Genomic DNA, 15,057 nt, shown 5'->3' on the forward strand with positions numbered 1-15,057 from the left:
TAGTAGATATATTGTTTGGCCTCTCCTGCAATAGTTGTTAATATATTTTTCGTAACAAGGCCGGAGACTCTTATGCGGATGCACGCAAGAGCGGCGTTGTCCATCGTTTAGAAGGGGAAGCAGAGTGTGGTGAAGGATCGTACATAGCTCCGGTAGCACTTGCTTACTCCCGTAGGAGCTGTTGGGTTTTCCCAAAGAGGAACGGTGAAGCAGAACAACAACAAAGTATTTTCCTCAATTAGAGAACTAAGGTTATCAATCCAGTAGGAGTCTACCAAGTTAGCAACGTTAGCAGCACCTGCGCACAAAAAAGCACAAACTTGCACCCCAACACTTCAAGAGGTTGGTCAGGCCCTTGTCTTGCTAGTTACAAGATAAAGCAAATGATAAAAATAGATAGTAGCAAAAGTAGAACGATATAATAGTGACAATTGTGCAGAAGAATCAAGTGATGGAGAATAGACCCAGGGTGCCATAGGTTCACTAGTGGCATCTCTCTCAGAAACAACAAATGACATGGTAAACAAATTATAGTTGGGCAATTGACCGGATTGCAATACTTATGACTAACAATTTGCTACTGAGTTGCCATATTTTAAGGTGTTGCAATTGAAGAATACAACACTTTTTGGTAAGGATGTTAGAGCATTCATATATCTACTAAACCGAGATGTATTTGCTTGTTGGAGATTTTTTGTACATTTTATACACCGTAACTTTGTAGACAACAATTTGCATGCTGACTATCATGGTCAACTTTCCCCTAAAAAATATCAAGGTCAACTTCTGCTATGCCCCTTTTGCTCAGTGCATGTGTGCGCCACTCAAGAGTAGTTATGTGTTTATGGATTACGGATAAAGATATTTTTTAATTCTAGTTTAGAAAAATTATACGTCTTGCTAATGTTTTGAATCTATACCTGCATGGAGTTCAGAGCTGCATTCTTCGACATTTCTGATATCTGAAAGTAACTCACAACCATTAGTGCGTCTTATAGAAATCCCACTTCTGCCTATCTTCCTACAGACGGAATCACTATATGTCATCAAATGAAAATAATTTGCCCCCGTGGATCCTGATTTTGATGGGAACATAGGACAAATGTTGAATAATATACGCCACAGGAGAAGAGATTTGAACAAACATCAACATTGCCAAAGTTTGGTGAGAGACACGAGTTTGGAAATTCGAACATTTTTATGGATCCATCATTTTATATCACATTTTACTATACTGGACTAGAGAGGGGGGAGGGATAACGTTGTCGATATTGGATATCTTTGTTCCTTGGTCGGTAAGAGAGGTCGACCCTTCGTATTCCTGAACGGCCGAGATTATATAATCGTTAGTACTATTAGACACGTTTTTGTACAGTGGCAAATTATTTTCAGTCGATAATTGGTGGATTGTCTGACCCTGTGACCGAGTGCGGAAACAGCAGTCAGTAGACGACACTGAATCGCCAACAACTGCGTTCATCATGTCGCCGGCGACTTCTTCCGCGGTGGGTACCCTATCCGGCGGCCTCCTCCCCCACGGTGCACATCGCCGGCGACCCTTGCCAACCGCCCGCCTCCTCCCGCCGCGTTGGTCTAGGCTCCAGGTCAACGCGGCCCGTCATCGCCGCCTGGCCACTCCCCCGCGCGCCCAGAGCGCTCCCTCCCCAGGTCAGGAGCCCCTCCCCCCCTCGCTGACACGCAACGTTTTCGCCTCCGTTCGGGTCCTTGATCGAGCTCAGTTGTTTTTCCATCCATCGCTTTTTCAGGGTACCTGCCGGACTCGGAGTTCTACAAGATCGAGGCCATCCTGAGGTCAGTGCGTCAGTATACCAGTGAGCTTCGGGGCCTTCCTGGTTTGTTTGTAGATTTGACTTACCCATGGTGAATCGTGCCGAATTGGTGCAGGCCATGGAGGGTGTCGCATGTCTCGTCGGTGAGTGCGGGCTGCTGTTGCAAGCCGTCTGTGCAGTTCTTTCACGTACACGAGGTGTTCGTTCAAATAGCTCCACGGAAATTCTGCAGGGTTTGCTAGAAATGGGGATCAGAGGTGTGACGGTGTCCGATGTGCGGGGCTATGGGGCGCAGGGCGGGTCGACGGAGCGGTACGAAGGTATTGGCCCGGCCCGCGGTTGTGGCGCCTAAATTGCTGAACTGTATTTCAGTGTTTGTGGTTCGTCGTGTATAGTTTCTGCTTCCATCAGTTGTGATCCTTGTGTTAATGTGTTCCCTAGAGCCAACGTTGCATTGAATTGTGAAAGGAGTGGGTCAGGGATTGTCGTTATAAATGGTTTTCATTAATAATTGACAAATCATCACCACACCCTCTTGAATGTGGTCATGTTAGTTCCCCCCAGTCCCCCATTTGTTAAAGAAGGCTGTAATTTGCTTTGCCTGGTTTTGTTGCTTGTATTGTTCTGTGCTGAGATATCCTTTGTGGTTTGTATGTTTTCTGTTTTAAAGAAGCTGCAGATATCCAGGGACTGGAAGCAACCCCTGATTATTACAAATGTCGCACTTGAGATTACATTAGTTTCTTTTGATGTAGTATATTGTCATGAAATATCTGTAACACAGTTCCTACTTCACATTTGCACCATTTTCTATATTTTCTGTATCAAACATTCGAGCATCCCGATGGTTGGTTATGAGTACAAGCCAATTGCAACAACTAGAATGAGGTTGAATCACACCAGAAACCAGTCGAAGCTTTGAGAAGTTATATTGATGTTTCTCATTAGTACCTTCCTCTCTTACATTTCCGTTCTTGTTTTATTTAGGTCCTTGATGAAGCAACAGCTAAAGATTGAACAAAGTCGTTCTTGCATTTTTCTTACATAAGTTCCCCATAGTCTTATACTCCGTATATGCTTAAGTGATATTGGTATACTGAGCAACTCATATGAAATTAGATTCTGTATATGTAGAAACATACATTGGACTGATTAGTAGTTCAAGTCAACTACTCCCTCTGTCCCATATTGTAGGACGTTTTTTGACACTAGTGTAGTGTCAAAAAACGTCTTATATTATGGGGCGGAGGGAGTATGTCACAAAATATGGATTTATTCTACTTCTGTTTATGTCATGTTTGCTTGTGAAAGTGGATACCCATGAACAAAATATGACCTGAAAAGATAATGGGCAAGCAAGAGAAAGTATTGCAACAACTTTAGGGCGAAATGACTGGGAATTAGAGAAACATCGGGATAAAGACATGGATTCTTCTGAGTAATTTTGGCATTCTTGTCAGTATTGTCATTTTACATGCCTAATTGATCAAGTATATTAATTCTTAGTGCTATTCAGTAACTAGTTTACTTTATGCAGTTCTAAGTTCTTATGCTGATGCTTGCTCATTGTTGGTTTGCAGGGTCAGAATTTTCAGAAGATACATTTATTGCTAAAGTTAAAATGGAAATAGTCGTGTGCAAGGAGCAGGTAATTGCTTGTTTATTTTTTTATTAGTCCTGAAAAAGAAAGTGCACATCTTTCATGGCCTCTGGTTGAGATAGCTGATCATAGCATCGAAATGATACAGATTTTCTCTGTGATACAGATAGTTACCTTATTTCTCTATGTTTCAATTTGATTTGCTGTTCACTTTATATATATTGTATTGTTAAAATATTTGTGCCGTCCATTCTGTGTATCTTTCTGAAGGTTTTGTTTTGCATTATGTTAATGTGTTTTTGCACTGTCTAGGTTGAGCCAGTAATTGACAAAATAATTGAGAAGGCCAGAACTGGAGAAATTGGTGATGGGAAGATATTCTGTAAGTGCATAGTTTTCTTGGCGACTGTTAGAAGTCTGCAATCACGCTGTTGGGTTTAATCTTATTCCCGTACAGTCGTTGCTGTCATTTAGTATTTGCCACTCTGAAATGCTTCTCCAGGAAGCTAACCACAATACCGAACTACTCCCTCCATAACATAATATAAGACGTTTTTTGACATTCTTGTTGTGTCAAAAAACGTCTTATATTAAGTTACAGAGGGAGTATTAGTGAACACTAAACAGAGTATCACGACAACATACATGCCCTCTGAGAAGTGTGTGCTTTAGTCCTGAAGCGTTGTTTCATCACATGCATAGTATCCCAATGCTTTCTACAGCTGGCTTGTGTTCTTAGAAACCTAGGAGTCATGATCTTTAGCAGTACTATCCTTAGACGCACCTCATCATGATCTCTATGCTTAGGCCTCGTCTATCTTTCTGCCCTTTTTCCCAGTGATACCCGTCGCGGATGTTGTAAGGGTACGCACCGGCGAACGCGGAGTGCATGCGGAGAGGATGATCGGCGGTCTGTCAGACAAACTGCCTCCGGTGATCACAATCTCATGAGTAGAGCTTGACTGCTCTTGCTGCCTGTAACTGTAAGCGCATCCCTCAGGCTGGTTGCTTGTGGCCGTGTGTGTCTTGACCTTTGGGGAATAATGTGTATGTAACTTTGCGTGTTGGCACGAATAAATTGGCACCAGCATCCATACGGCGGGTGGTGTTGTTGAATGGGGTGGTTACTGTGGTTCGTGTGCGGAATGCAGTGATTGCAAACTCCCTCTTGGTGAGAAGGTGCTGGATGTAATCTGTGCCAGTTCAATCTAAGTTTCATTTTCTTTCTGGGCGTGGCTATGTCTTAGTCGATCGAGACTTAACCAAGTCTCAGTCAAGTGACATATAACATGAAAAACAATTCACATCTAGATGTTTTTTAGTTATGTCACATCTAAGTTGTCCTCCACATGATTAGAGCTGCAAGATTCGTGCAAAAAGTTTTTTTTCTCAGATGTATGTATCTGTCCTGTGTCTTGCGTTGGTCTTCAGTTATTGCGCGTTGCTCCGTATCTCAGCACGTGCGTCCGGTGTGGGTGTGGCCTTGTGTTTTATGTATGGTCTGTGTTGTGATTCTTTTTTTTCTTTCTCAAGCCTACGCACGATTTATAGAATTGAAAAGAGTGTTAGCTTTGTTACGTATTCTCATCGAGTGTTATCCTCGCATTTCCCCGGTGTCTCTTTTCTCATTCCCATTTCCCTTCTCATTCAGTACAGAGTGACGACCAGCACATGGGCTTGTGGTTTTTCTTTTCCGTCTGTTGAACCCGTGCTGTGCGTCATGTTTTTTTTTCATTTTTCATCCCTGTTTTCTTTCCTTTTTTAATTTTTTGTTTATTCTTTTATCTTTTTATTTATTTTTTGAAATTTGTGAAAAAACATTTCATCAATATTTTTCAAATCACGAATAGTTTTTTGCATTTAGAAACATTATCTAAATTTGTATTTTTTTGCAAATTCTTGTTTGTTATGAACTTTTATGTTTTATTTTTTTGAATTCTAAAAATTCACTTTTATAAATATTTTCATATTTGCAAACTTTTTCAAATACATTTTTATTTCTTTGAGTAGGAATGGATCAATGAATCTTTTCGTTGTAGCCAATGCAGAAAAAAGAAATTGTGGTTAAATGCATGTCCTCTTAGCCCAGTTGCATTGACACACAACTCCCTTGGTTGCATGTCCACCATTGGATACGTAATGTCGTCCCCGCTCCAGACTTGCATGTCTCATCTAAGTTGTGGTCCGTCTGATCTTTTTGTTGTGATTTTTGTGCAAACTTGATACGGTTCACTTTTTCGTGGGTCTTACGTTGTCGCGATGTCCAATTGCCGACCCATTTTTGTTAGGCTCATTTTTTTGTCTGGCCTCTGATATGTTTTTTCTTAGCTATTTTCATGGCCATTTTTTGTCGTTTGGTATTGGTCTGCTTTGTAGAAGCGGAAGATACATGGTGCTTTGTTTGCCGCCTCTTTTTATCACCTCCATTCTTTGGCTGCTTTGCCTCTCCCCATTCTCCTCTCTTCGTTTTCGTCTTATTTTTCACTAGAGTCGACGCTTTTTTTAACCTTTTTTGTGCTTCATTTTTTTTGCTTTAGTTACAATTTTACCCTCAACTTGCAATTGGGATCAACCATTTTTTTCTCCAGGTCCACTATTAACTTGTAACTGGATCCAAAACTTTTTTTCTTTAGCTGCAAGTCGACTCTCGATTCCTAACTTGACTTGATGTTTGATTTGTTATGGCAACAGTCCCCGACTCTTTTTTGCATTAGTTGCAAGTCCACCGTCAACTTGCAGCTGGACCCGATTAGTTGTCTTACCTCAGTTGTAGGTCCACCATTAATTCACCTCTAGGGGGTGACTTTTTGTACCAGTTGCAAGTCAACCGTCGACTAGCAACTGTGCATGACTTGTTTATCCTAGTTATAAGTAAACATTGACATGCAACTGGGCCCGATAGTTTTATTCTGCAGTTGCCATTTCCAAGTCCAGCATCGACTTGCAACTAGGGATTGCCTTTAGTTTGGCACAGTTGCAAGTCCACCATTAACTCGCAACTAGGTCTGACCCTTTTTATCCCAATTGCAAGTGAACCATCGACACGCAACTGGGCCCTTGATTTTTTTTTGCCACGGTTGCAAGTCAACCATAGACTCGCAACCAGATACGTAGCATTTTTGTCTCATCTGCAAGTCCATCTTCGACACATAACTGGGATGCCGACCATCTTTGTCCCAATTGCATCTCCAGCCCTGACATGCAATTGGGGGCCACCTTGTCCTAGTTGCAAGTCCACCCTTGACATGTAATTAGACCCAACCCATTTTTATGCTAGTTGTAAGTCTAACTACATCTCTGACATGCAATTGGCGGTCTTCCTTTTGTTAATCCCAGTTGCAAGTCCACCTTCAAGATGCAACTGGATGCCCCACCAATTCTGTCTCGGTCGTAAGTCTACCCTTGATATGCAATTGGTGCACGATCCATTTTTGTCCTAGTTGCAAGACCACCTTCGACATGCAACTGAGAGGACAACCATTTTTCGTCCCAGTTGCAACTCCACAGTTGACATGCAATTTGGGGGCTCGCCTTTTTCTTGTTCTAGTTGCAAGTCCACCATCGACACGCAAGTGGGCCGAGTCCATTTTGTCCTATTTGCAAGTCCAACTACACCCTTGACATGCAATTGCGTGCCCGCCTTTTTTATCTCAAATGCAAGTTCACCCTCGGTATGCAACTGGGGGCCTGACCATTCCCCCCCCCCCCCCCCCCCCCCTAGTTACAACTTCACCCTCGATATGCAACTAGGGGGGTGGGGAGTCCGACCCTTTTTATCCTAGTTGAAAGTCCACCCTCAACATGCAACTGGTTGCAAGTCCCAGTTGCAACTCCACTGCAGACATGCAATTGGGGCTCGCCTTTTTCTTGTCCCAGTTGCAAGTCCACATTTGTGTGATCAAGAAGTTGGAGCACTTGGAGCACCAAGAAATTATGAGAGGTGATGACTGATGTGTGATCATGCACAATATGATAGTAGAGGGTGAGCGTCCGGATGATATCTACGACCAAGGGTTTCAATTTTAGGGTAAACACATTGTGCCTGAGCATGGAGGAGCACCACGTTTGCACAGTTTAATAAATTTCATCATCAAATGCGTGATTGGAAAATTCACATTCAACTGCAAGATAATTTGGTTGAGTATATGTGGGCTCACGTTGGCAATCAGTAGATGTATTGGATATTTTTTCTTTCAAATGTATTTGAGACAATTAAATTTATTTGGCTTGTAATAAACTATGAGATATTTATTTGGTGGTGAAACAATGATATATTTGTATTTTGTTTGAATTATATGAACTTTGGGCCTTTTTTGATATATCGCAAAAAAAAACTGCAAACAGGTCGTGAGGATGAAAATGTGTCCGCGTGTTGGACGCACTGCCGACCTAAACGCAAAAAGTGGACATGCCGATCCAAATGAATAAAAAACGGACAAAACGCACATCCGTTCGGATCGATGCGGTGGAGTTGCTCTTAGACATTTGATGACGCATAGATGATAAAATGTGTCGCGTGGTTCAGACATTTAGGCACGGGTCACGGTGTTGGAGTTGCCTGTGCAAGCCTGGGAAGCGTGGAACTCGCGCCGCAGTAGGGAGGCGTGGCGTACGAGGCAAGTGGACTTCCAGTTGTACGTGTGTCGTGTCAGGCATGTGCCGGCCGACGGCCGACGGCCGAAGATAAGTTGGTAGGAGTACGCCGGACGCGGCGACGCTGCCACGTAGTCGTGCCATGCCACCTTTGCATTTGGCACAGAGAGCACACGCGTTTGGCGCAAAGGTGGCCAAGCGAGGTTAGGTTATCAGTATCATGCACGATGACCAGCGAAATAAACCTTGCCTCGGAGCAGCGCAGAGAGTTGACGTACCTGAACACGAGGTCAATCAATCAAGCATGGATGATGGACGATGCAGACCCATCACCCGTGCATGAGTGGCTCTGCGCCGATCTACGCGGAGACTCCCCGCACGTGTCAACCCGAAAAAGCTGCATCGCATCGCATCGCAGTCAAGCAAGCAAGCAAGCAGTTCAGAGACGGTAAAACATCCAAGAAACACGTTGATTCTCAAGCGTGCAATCTTCGTTGAACTTCGGACCTCCCTTTCCCCACGAGTCAATCCAAGCTCCGCCGTCCGATCGGTGGATCCGTCGCCATCTCGACGGAGCAGAGGGATAAGGCAGGCAGGCGAGATCCTATACGCGTCGACCCGATTCGTCAGTAATGAGTAGTGGTTAAACTAATCGGGATATCATCTCAGTTTTAACCGGATCTCATGTAAAGCAGCAGTGCGGGCCTAGGGTTGGCTCTCTACTAATTGATTCTCTACTTAGTGTGTGCATATCGATCATTGTAGATTGTAGGATCTTTGCTAATGACGAGAACACGCGTTGAGCGTCACATTATATTTTTAAAATAGTACTGGGACCTTTTTAACCTTTCTATCTGCCACTGTGGATTGACTTTTGACAGTTGACATGGAGAGATGGCCAAAGATATTCTCGGTTTCAGAGTGATTAGACAAGTTTCATATAGTACCAAAACGGCTCTATTACTTGTCAACGAGAGGTTGAGAAATAACTATTCCCTTCGCAAACGTCCTACGTTATGAGATGAAGGGGATATTTTCATTCGTAACCTTCACGATTCATGCAAGTGCAAGAGGATGATAAAACATTGATTTGATGGCCACCAAATGTTGATTGAGAAATAGCTTTCTCTAAATCAAAACACATAGCTACCCCCTTTAAGATATGACAGTTTGATTGTGGGAGTGAATTGGTACTCTCAATGGGAAAATGTGAGGCAAAAGTTTTTCCAGATTTTTGAAAGAATTATTCACAAAGCTACGCATGTAAAGATCTGTTAATAAACACGGCTCTTTGTGGCTTGTGCAAAAGACAACAAACACGTCTTCATTTTACTTCTGGCTGTTGAGTTTTCACTTCAATCAAAATAGGAAATTGTTGCTAGTGGGGCGTGAGAGAGATTGACGTGCCACTTAGCTTCACCTTTTCGTTTTTTCACGTCTCCCTGCCTTTCTTTTTGCAGCTCAACCAAAGTCGCACGCTTGTTCTTCTTGGCAACTACAAATAATGATTAAGCCGGCTTTGCAACGGCATTACACCACTAAAGAAGCAATTTCATATCTTGGGTTCAGTTCAAAAGTCTTTGAATTGACCGAGCTAACTTTTTTGAAAGTGCTCGTCGTTTTAACGGGCAAACGACCTCCTTTTTTTTAACAAGGGCACTAGCTTAGTTTTTTTTTCACTAATTAATAAAAACAACAAATTTCAGCATTTTTAGCTACCTGAAGTCTTTGCAAGTCTTAGTTAGCTAAGATGAACATCATACACAAAACTGTATGTACCATAATGGAACTATAGTAATATCAGTTCCGTTAATGGCACCGTGTACTAATGCTTTTTGCATACACAGTAATCTAGTAATATCAAGAAGATGCCGATGACACCAGGCATCTGCAATGCCACAATATTAAAAACTAGTCAAGACATCGAGGATGTTAAAAAAAGAGCAACGATGATCCAAGCAACACCGACCATCCCTTGACAACATGTGGATTGTGAGAATGGTTCTCCAAAAAGCAAGGTGTCAAGGAAGAGAATAAGGTGCAAGCGTTGTCATTATTAAATCCAACCACTTAGGGTCAGATCATGGGTTTTCAACCTGAAGATTAAGTTCGATCAAAATCCAAACACTGTCTTCAACAATGGACCAATGCAATAACATCGGGATTGATATGCACAACCAATTAATGTCGGACTTAAGGTTTTCAGCACGAAGTTGGAGATCGACACTCGAGGAAGCACCACCAAAATGAAGCCGCATGAGTTACCCCTACCATTTGCTGATCCAACAAAGGCGAATCTAGCGTGCACCGTCTGATGAGAGGGGAGGGCCTCTAACACCGCCAATATCCCACATTTGGGGACACTCAAACAAGCTGCACCTTCATCGCTGATGTAAGCCACTAGTAGATCTGGGGAAGGCCTTGCCCCCAAACGAATTCTTTGCGCGCCACCACTTTCTTAGGCACAATCTGACATCACTAGCTCTGCCACAATACACGTATATTGCTAAAGCACCATACACCGATACGAGATGGTTGGCATGAGCCACGAGATGCTGGGGGATTATGCACTCGAGGTTAGATGAGACCCGCCATGCTGCTGGGAATTGGGATCCACAGACCAAGTGGCCAGTCATCGAACTGTTTCCGCACACTTCCTCCACCACGCCACACCATCGTTGTTGACCCTGCTAGCCGCCGCTGCGATGCATCGTGCCGACACTACAACCGACTACCTCCTCTCCCAGTGCTACTCGACTGCCTCCACCATGAGGAGACCCGTCACACCCCCTTCATCAGCAACCGCGAGACTTCGCCCAACATCTCCTTTGGGGGCAGCGAGGTGAGGGAGGAGAGGAGGAGGAGGGAAGGGGACTGTGATTGAGGGTCCGCGCCAGAGTCGCATGGAAGGGGCGACTTGAGGGACGTGACATATGGCATCTCTCTGGTGATCACAATTTAAGCATGTATTGTATGTACAGTGATATTGGATGATCATGGTTGGATCTTGGCCCAAAAATCTTGAAAACAGAACCATGATTTAAGAAAGTTGAGTGGACATGCAAATAGATGACCACTTATAAAATACACTCATTCCAAAAAAAAGGAACTTAGAAATACAGATACATGTTAATCAGGTTGGCAAGAGTCTGGCATAAACACCAACCGAGATCAAACCGGTGTTACCTGCCCATTTGCAACTAGATCTTTGTGTTAGCTATTAACCATCCTATTACCAATATATGCTCGTCAGTGCATGGACACCTAAGCAAGTTCAATGAATCTGTGAGGTCAGACATTGTTCGGTTGACTTTTGTTAGAACATCAGTTTGGCATGTTAATTATTTTTTTGCCTATGGTCGAGCCGACTTTGAAAAGGATTCTTCGACCTAGACGCGACATTCTAGAAACAAAACAACCCGGTGGCTGTCACCAATACTACAACATATATACTCTAGACTAATCTGCCCCGTTTGTCTTACTCCGTGTCACTAAGTCAAAGCTTTGACCCATGCATGCGTGCATATTGCATTAGCAGCAGCCACCGCGCGCTTTGACAACATATATCATGGCTGACAATGCAACATGTTGAGAACATTTCAATGCTTGATGGCAACATTTGGGAGCTAGCTGCTACAGGTTGAAGTAATATACACATCCAGGCATCCAGCACTACTGGCATCTGTCTCCGAGTTTATCCTTGGTCCAAGTGACGGCTAGTCATAAAGTAACCTAAAACTATTCCTTCATTTTTTACACTGAAATCTACATAACTATTCAGTCATGAGAAATATTGCCGCTGGATTGCTACTACAAGCTGGAGTACTACCAAAGAACATATTTACTGGTCCGTTGAAAAATATGCCCCCTCCCACGCGGCTCCCGGCGGCGCCCGCGCCAGCTACCGCTCCCACCCCGGCGCTGGCGGATGCTGCTCCAGGCCTGGTGCTTGGCACCTGGTTCATGCCCCTGCCACCTCCTCCTGCTGGTGCCCTGCTCCGTTCCCCTGTGCAGCTTGCGCAGCTGGCGCCCCCGATGCGTTCCTCGTCGGACCCAGATCCAGATCCATGTCTGGGTGGTCGGGGTCGGGCCAGCCCCGCTGCCTCCGTGGAGTTCGTCCCGGACTCGCAGCCGGTCGGGGCGTCTCCGTGCCGCGCCCTGGTCGGCTCGGGCCCTGCCTCTTCCGCTGCGCTTTCTATGCGCATTCAAGAGGGAGCCCCTCTTTGCTGCGATGGTGGGGGGCAGATGGCCTCCCCCCGCCCTGCCGCGGGCGCGCCTTCATTGCTGGCTGCTGGCTCTGGTGGCGCGGGGCGCGAGATGGAGGTGACCGGCGACTGGACGCTGGTCACGTCGTGTAAAGGGCCGCGCCAGCCGGACTTGCCTGCTCCGGCATTCAAGCTGCCGCCCATCCCGCGTTGGCTCTTCGGACGCTGCTGCAGGTGCCTGCTCAAGGGCCATAGGGCTTTAGGTTGCCGAGACCCACTTCGCTGCTCCCACTGCCTGCAGAACGGGCATAAATCGCGGGGCTGCCGTAACAGATGGATGCCCCTGAGCTTTCTTGACGGCCCCGTCCTGCCACCACCCCCTCTGCCTCGCCCCGCTGCGACCTCTGCCCAAGCTCCTGCCCGCCCAGGCCGAGGGTGGGAATCCAGGGTGCCGACTGCGCCTGGTGCTGTGCCACCGCCTCATCCACCGCCTCTGTTGCCGTCCGCCCCCTTGGGCATGGCGCTGCGGCCTGGGGATGCCTCGCTCAGGCCGGCCGAAGACTTCGTCGTCGTCCCGGCGACGCCTGAGATGCAGGCGGAGTCGGCCGTCCTCTCCACCAACGCGGCGGTTGCCTGGCTCCAGGGTGACCGTCAAGATGTCTCCTGCCAGCAGGTGGCGGCAGACATCGCCAAGGCCTTGGGGGCTCGCAAGGAGGATGTCGAAGTGGTCAAGCACTACCCGGAGAGATTCCTCATCCGCTTCATGTACCAGCATCACTGCGCTGATGCCGTGTCCCGCGACTTCCTGCCTGGCTCGGGCTATCGCATCTTTGCGCAGCAATGGAGGCTGGAGGCTCATGCTGACAATGAGGACATGCTCCTGCACGTCCGGCTATGCCTAGAGGGGGTGCCCCTGCATGCCTGGAACGAGTATGTGGCGACATTCCTCATCGGCCGTCGCTGCTCTCTGGACTACATCGAGCCCCGCTCCCGTCGCAAGGAGGACACCCGCGACTTGTCGCTCTGGGCTTGTACTGCCGACCCCAGCGCCATCCCTCAGGTGAAATGGCTCACACTGCCTGCCCGCGGGCACCGGCGTCGTGGGCGTCGCGGGCTTCGCCACCGCGTCATCGTCCACCTTGACCTCCTTGAGGACCATTCCAAGGCCGGAGAAGATGATGACAACCCGCCGCCGCCGGACGTCGAGGAGTTCACTTGGTATAGAAAGTTCGTCGACGGCACCTACGTCCCGTCGGACAGGCGCGCTGCTCCGGCCCGTGAAGCTCGACGCAATGACCGGCGGGATGATGAAGACCACGATGGGCGCCGTGGCCGTGATGGTGCCCGGGCTCGTGAAGGCTGGAGCGCCAGGGTGCGTCGTTCCCTTCCCCGCAACACACGTGACCGCCAACGGGAGGCTGGACAAGATCGCTCCAGGGATCGGTCGGGTGGTCGTCGTCGCGCGGCGGAGCTCTCCGCCCTTCCCCTGTCGCTGGTGCCGGCTGCTGTTCAGGATGTGGACGCCGGCTCTGGTCTTCTGCGTGGCTCCGGATCGGGTGGCAGTGCCCTTGATCGTGCCGGCGAGCTCCTGCCCGTTATAGAGGGGGAGCGTGCTGGGAACCGGGGGCGTTCCACCTCTCGGCACGGCTCTCCCCGTGGTGATCGGAGGCGCTCGCTGGAGGCTCTCACTCCGCCGGCGTCCCCGCCCAGCTCCCCAACTTCTGTGCTGCTGTCCAACCCGCGGTCCAAGAGGGTTGGATCGCAGAGTTCTCCGCTGCTGCATGTCAACCCCGTCACGCTGCCTCTCTGCTCGCCTGGGATGCTGCTGGAGCCGCTCCCCTCTCCTGCTAAGCCCCCGGGCTTCGAGGTGTCGCCCATGCCGCCGCTGCGCTGTGATGGTCCGGTGTCGCGAACCCCTTCTCCGGTGCATGTTGGCGTGGCCCCGGTTGGGGAAGGGGCGGTGGCGCCTCTCTTCGTGGAGCGTCAGCCGGGCATCCTCGCCTCGCCTGGTTCATCGCCTCCCAGGCCGCCGGCAGCTCGCAGGAAGACCCTGGCTGGAGTGCGGATTTCCTCCAAGGGTGGCCTTTCCCTTCAGCGCATCAGGCGCTCTAGTGGCCCGGCGGTTGCTCCGGTGGCCAAAGCTACTGAGCGGCTGGTCTCTCGCAGCCTGGGTATTACTAAGGATGGCAAAGATGTGACGGAAGCCACTCTGGACGACTTCACCGCCAAGTTCAAGGAGCAGCTACCCCCAGAGGTGATCGTGGCCATGCGTGACTTCTTCCGCCTCGACGACAAGGCTGTCAATGATGTTGAAGATGCCCTGATCGACCACAGCGGCGAAGGAGCCCTGGAGATTGCCTCGGCTCAGGACGGCGCTGTGCTCCAGGGGAGTGTGGGCCTTGATGCAGTCTGATCTGCTTGTTTGCCCTGGATGTTGCCACGTTCTTATGTTAGCAAGTATGGCTAGTTGGCCCAGAGGGGTCTGTATCTTTCCTTCTATGTTGTGTCTGTACTCTGAACCTCGTTGCCTGCCCATGGGTGGATGTTGTGCCTCGAGTATTCAAATTCAAATGCGCCTGATTTCTTCAAGTTTGCGATGTCTCTTCTCAGACTTAGACTCCTATGGTTCTACTCAACCATGTGTGTTCCTGTGGTCTCCATGTTAAGTCAGCCCATCAACACACTGTGTTGGAATGTTAGGAGATTAAACTGCCCGGCCAGGAGGGCAACTGTTAGTGCTACGATTGCGTCTTCCTCCTGCCAAATTGTGTGTCTGCAAGAGACAAAACTGGAGAACGTGGATGTGTTTACTGCTGCCTTTCTTGGTGGTAACAGGCTGCGGAATTTTGCACAACGTCCGGCTGTGGGG

At 47.7% G+C, this 15,057-nt stretch overlaps 1 protein-coding gene across 1 annotated transcript; it reads left to right on the forward strand.

The window, feature by feature from the left end:
* Positions 1-1,364: 1,364 nt before the first annotated feature.
* LOC109750271 (nitrogen regulatory protein P-II homolog) lies at positions 1,365-4,617 on the forward strand. Its single transcript, XM_020309230.3, has 7 exons — positions 1,365-1,668; positions 1,767-1,812; positions 1,906-1,933; positions 2,023-2,110; positions 3,371-3,438; positions 3,703-3,772; positions 4,229-4,617. The coding sequence occupies exons 1-7, from the start codon at positions 1,482-1,484 to the stop codon at positions 4,339-4,341; spliced, it is 600 nt and encodes a 199-aa protein (XP_020164819.1). The 5' UTR covers positions 1,365-1,481; the 3' UTR covers positions 4,342-4,617.
* Positions 4,618-15,057: the final 10,440 nt, after the last annotated feature.

Source organism: Aegilops tauschii, chromosome 1 (genome assembly GCF_002575655.3).
Source record: "Aegilops tauschii subsp. strangulata cultivar AL8/78 chromosome 1, Aet v6.0, whole genome shotgun sequence".
NCBI classification, from domain to species: Eukaryota; Viridiplantae; Streptophyta; class Magnoliopsida; order Poales; family Poaceae; genus Aegilops; species Aegilops tauschii.

Bases quoted from the DNA above. Each gene is read 5' to 3' on its own strand.
- LOC109750271 (XM_020309230.3), top strand. From the start codon at position 1,482: ATGTCGCCGGCGACTTCTTCCGCGGTGGGTACCCTATCCGGCGGCCTC. The intron at 1,669-1,766 runs GTCAGGAGCCCC...TCGCTTTTTCAG, and splicing joins CCAGAGCGCTCCCTCCCCAG to GGTACCTGCCGGACTCGGAG. The intron at 2,111-3,370 runs GTATTGGCCCGG...GTTGGTTTGCAG, and splicing joins GTCGACGGAGCGGTACGAAG to GGTCAGAATTTTCAGAAGAT.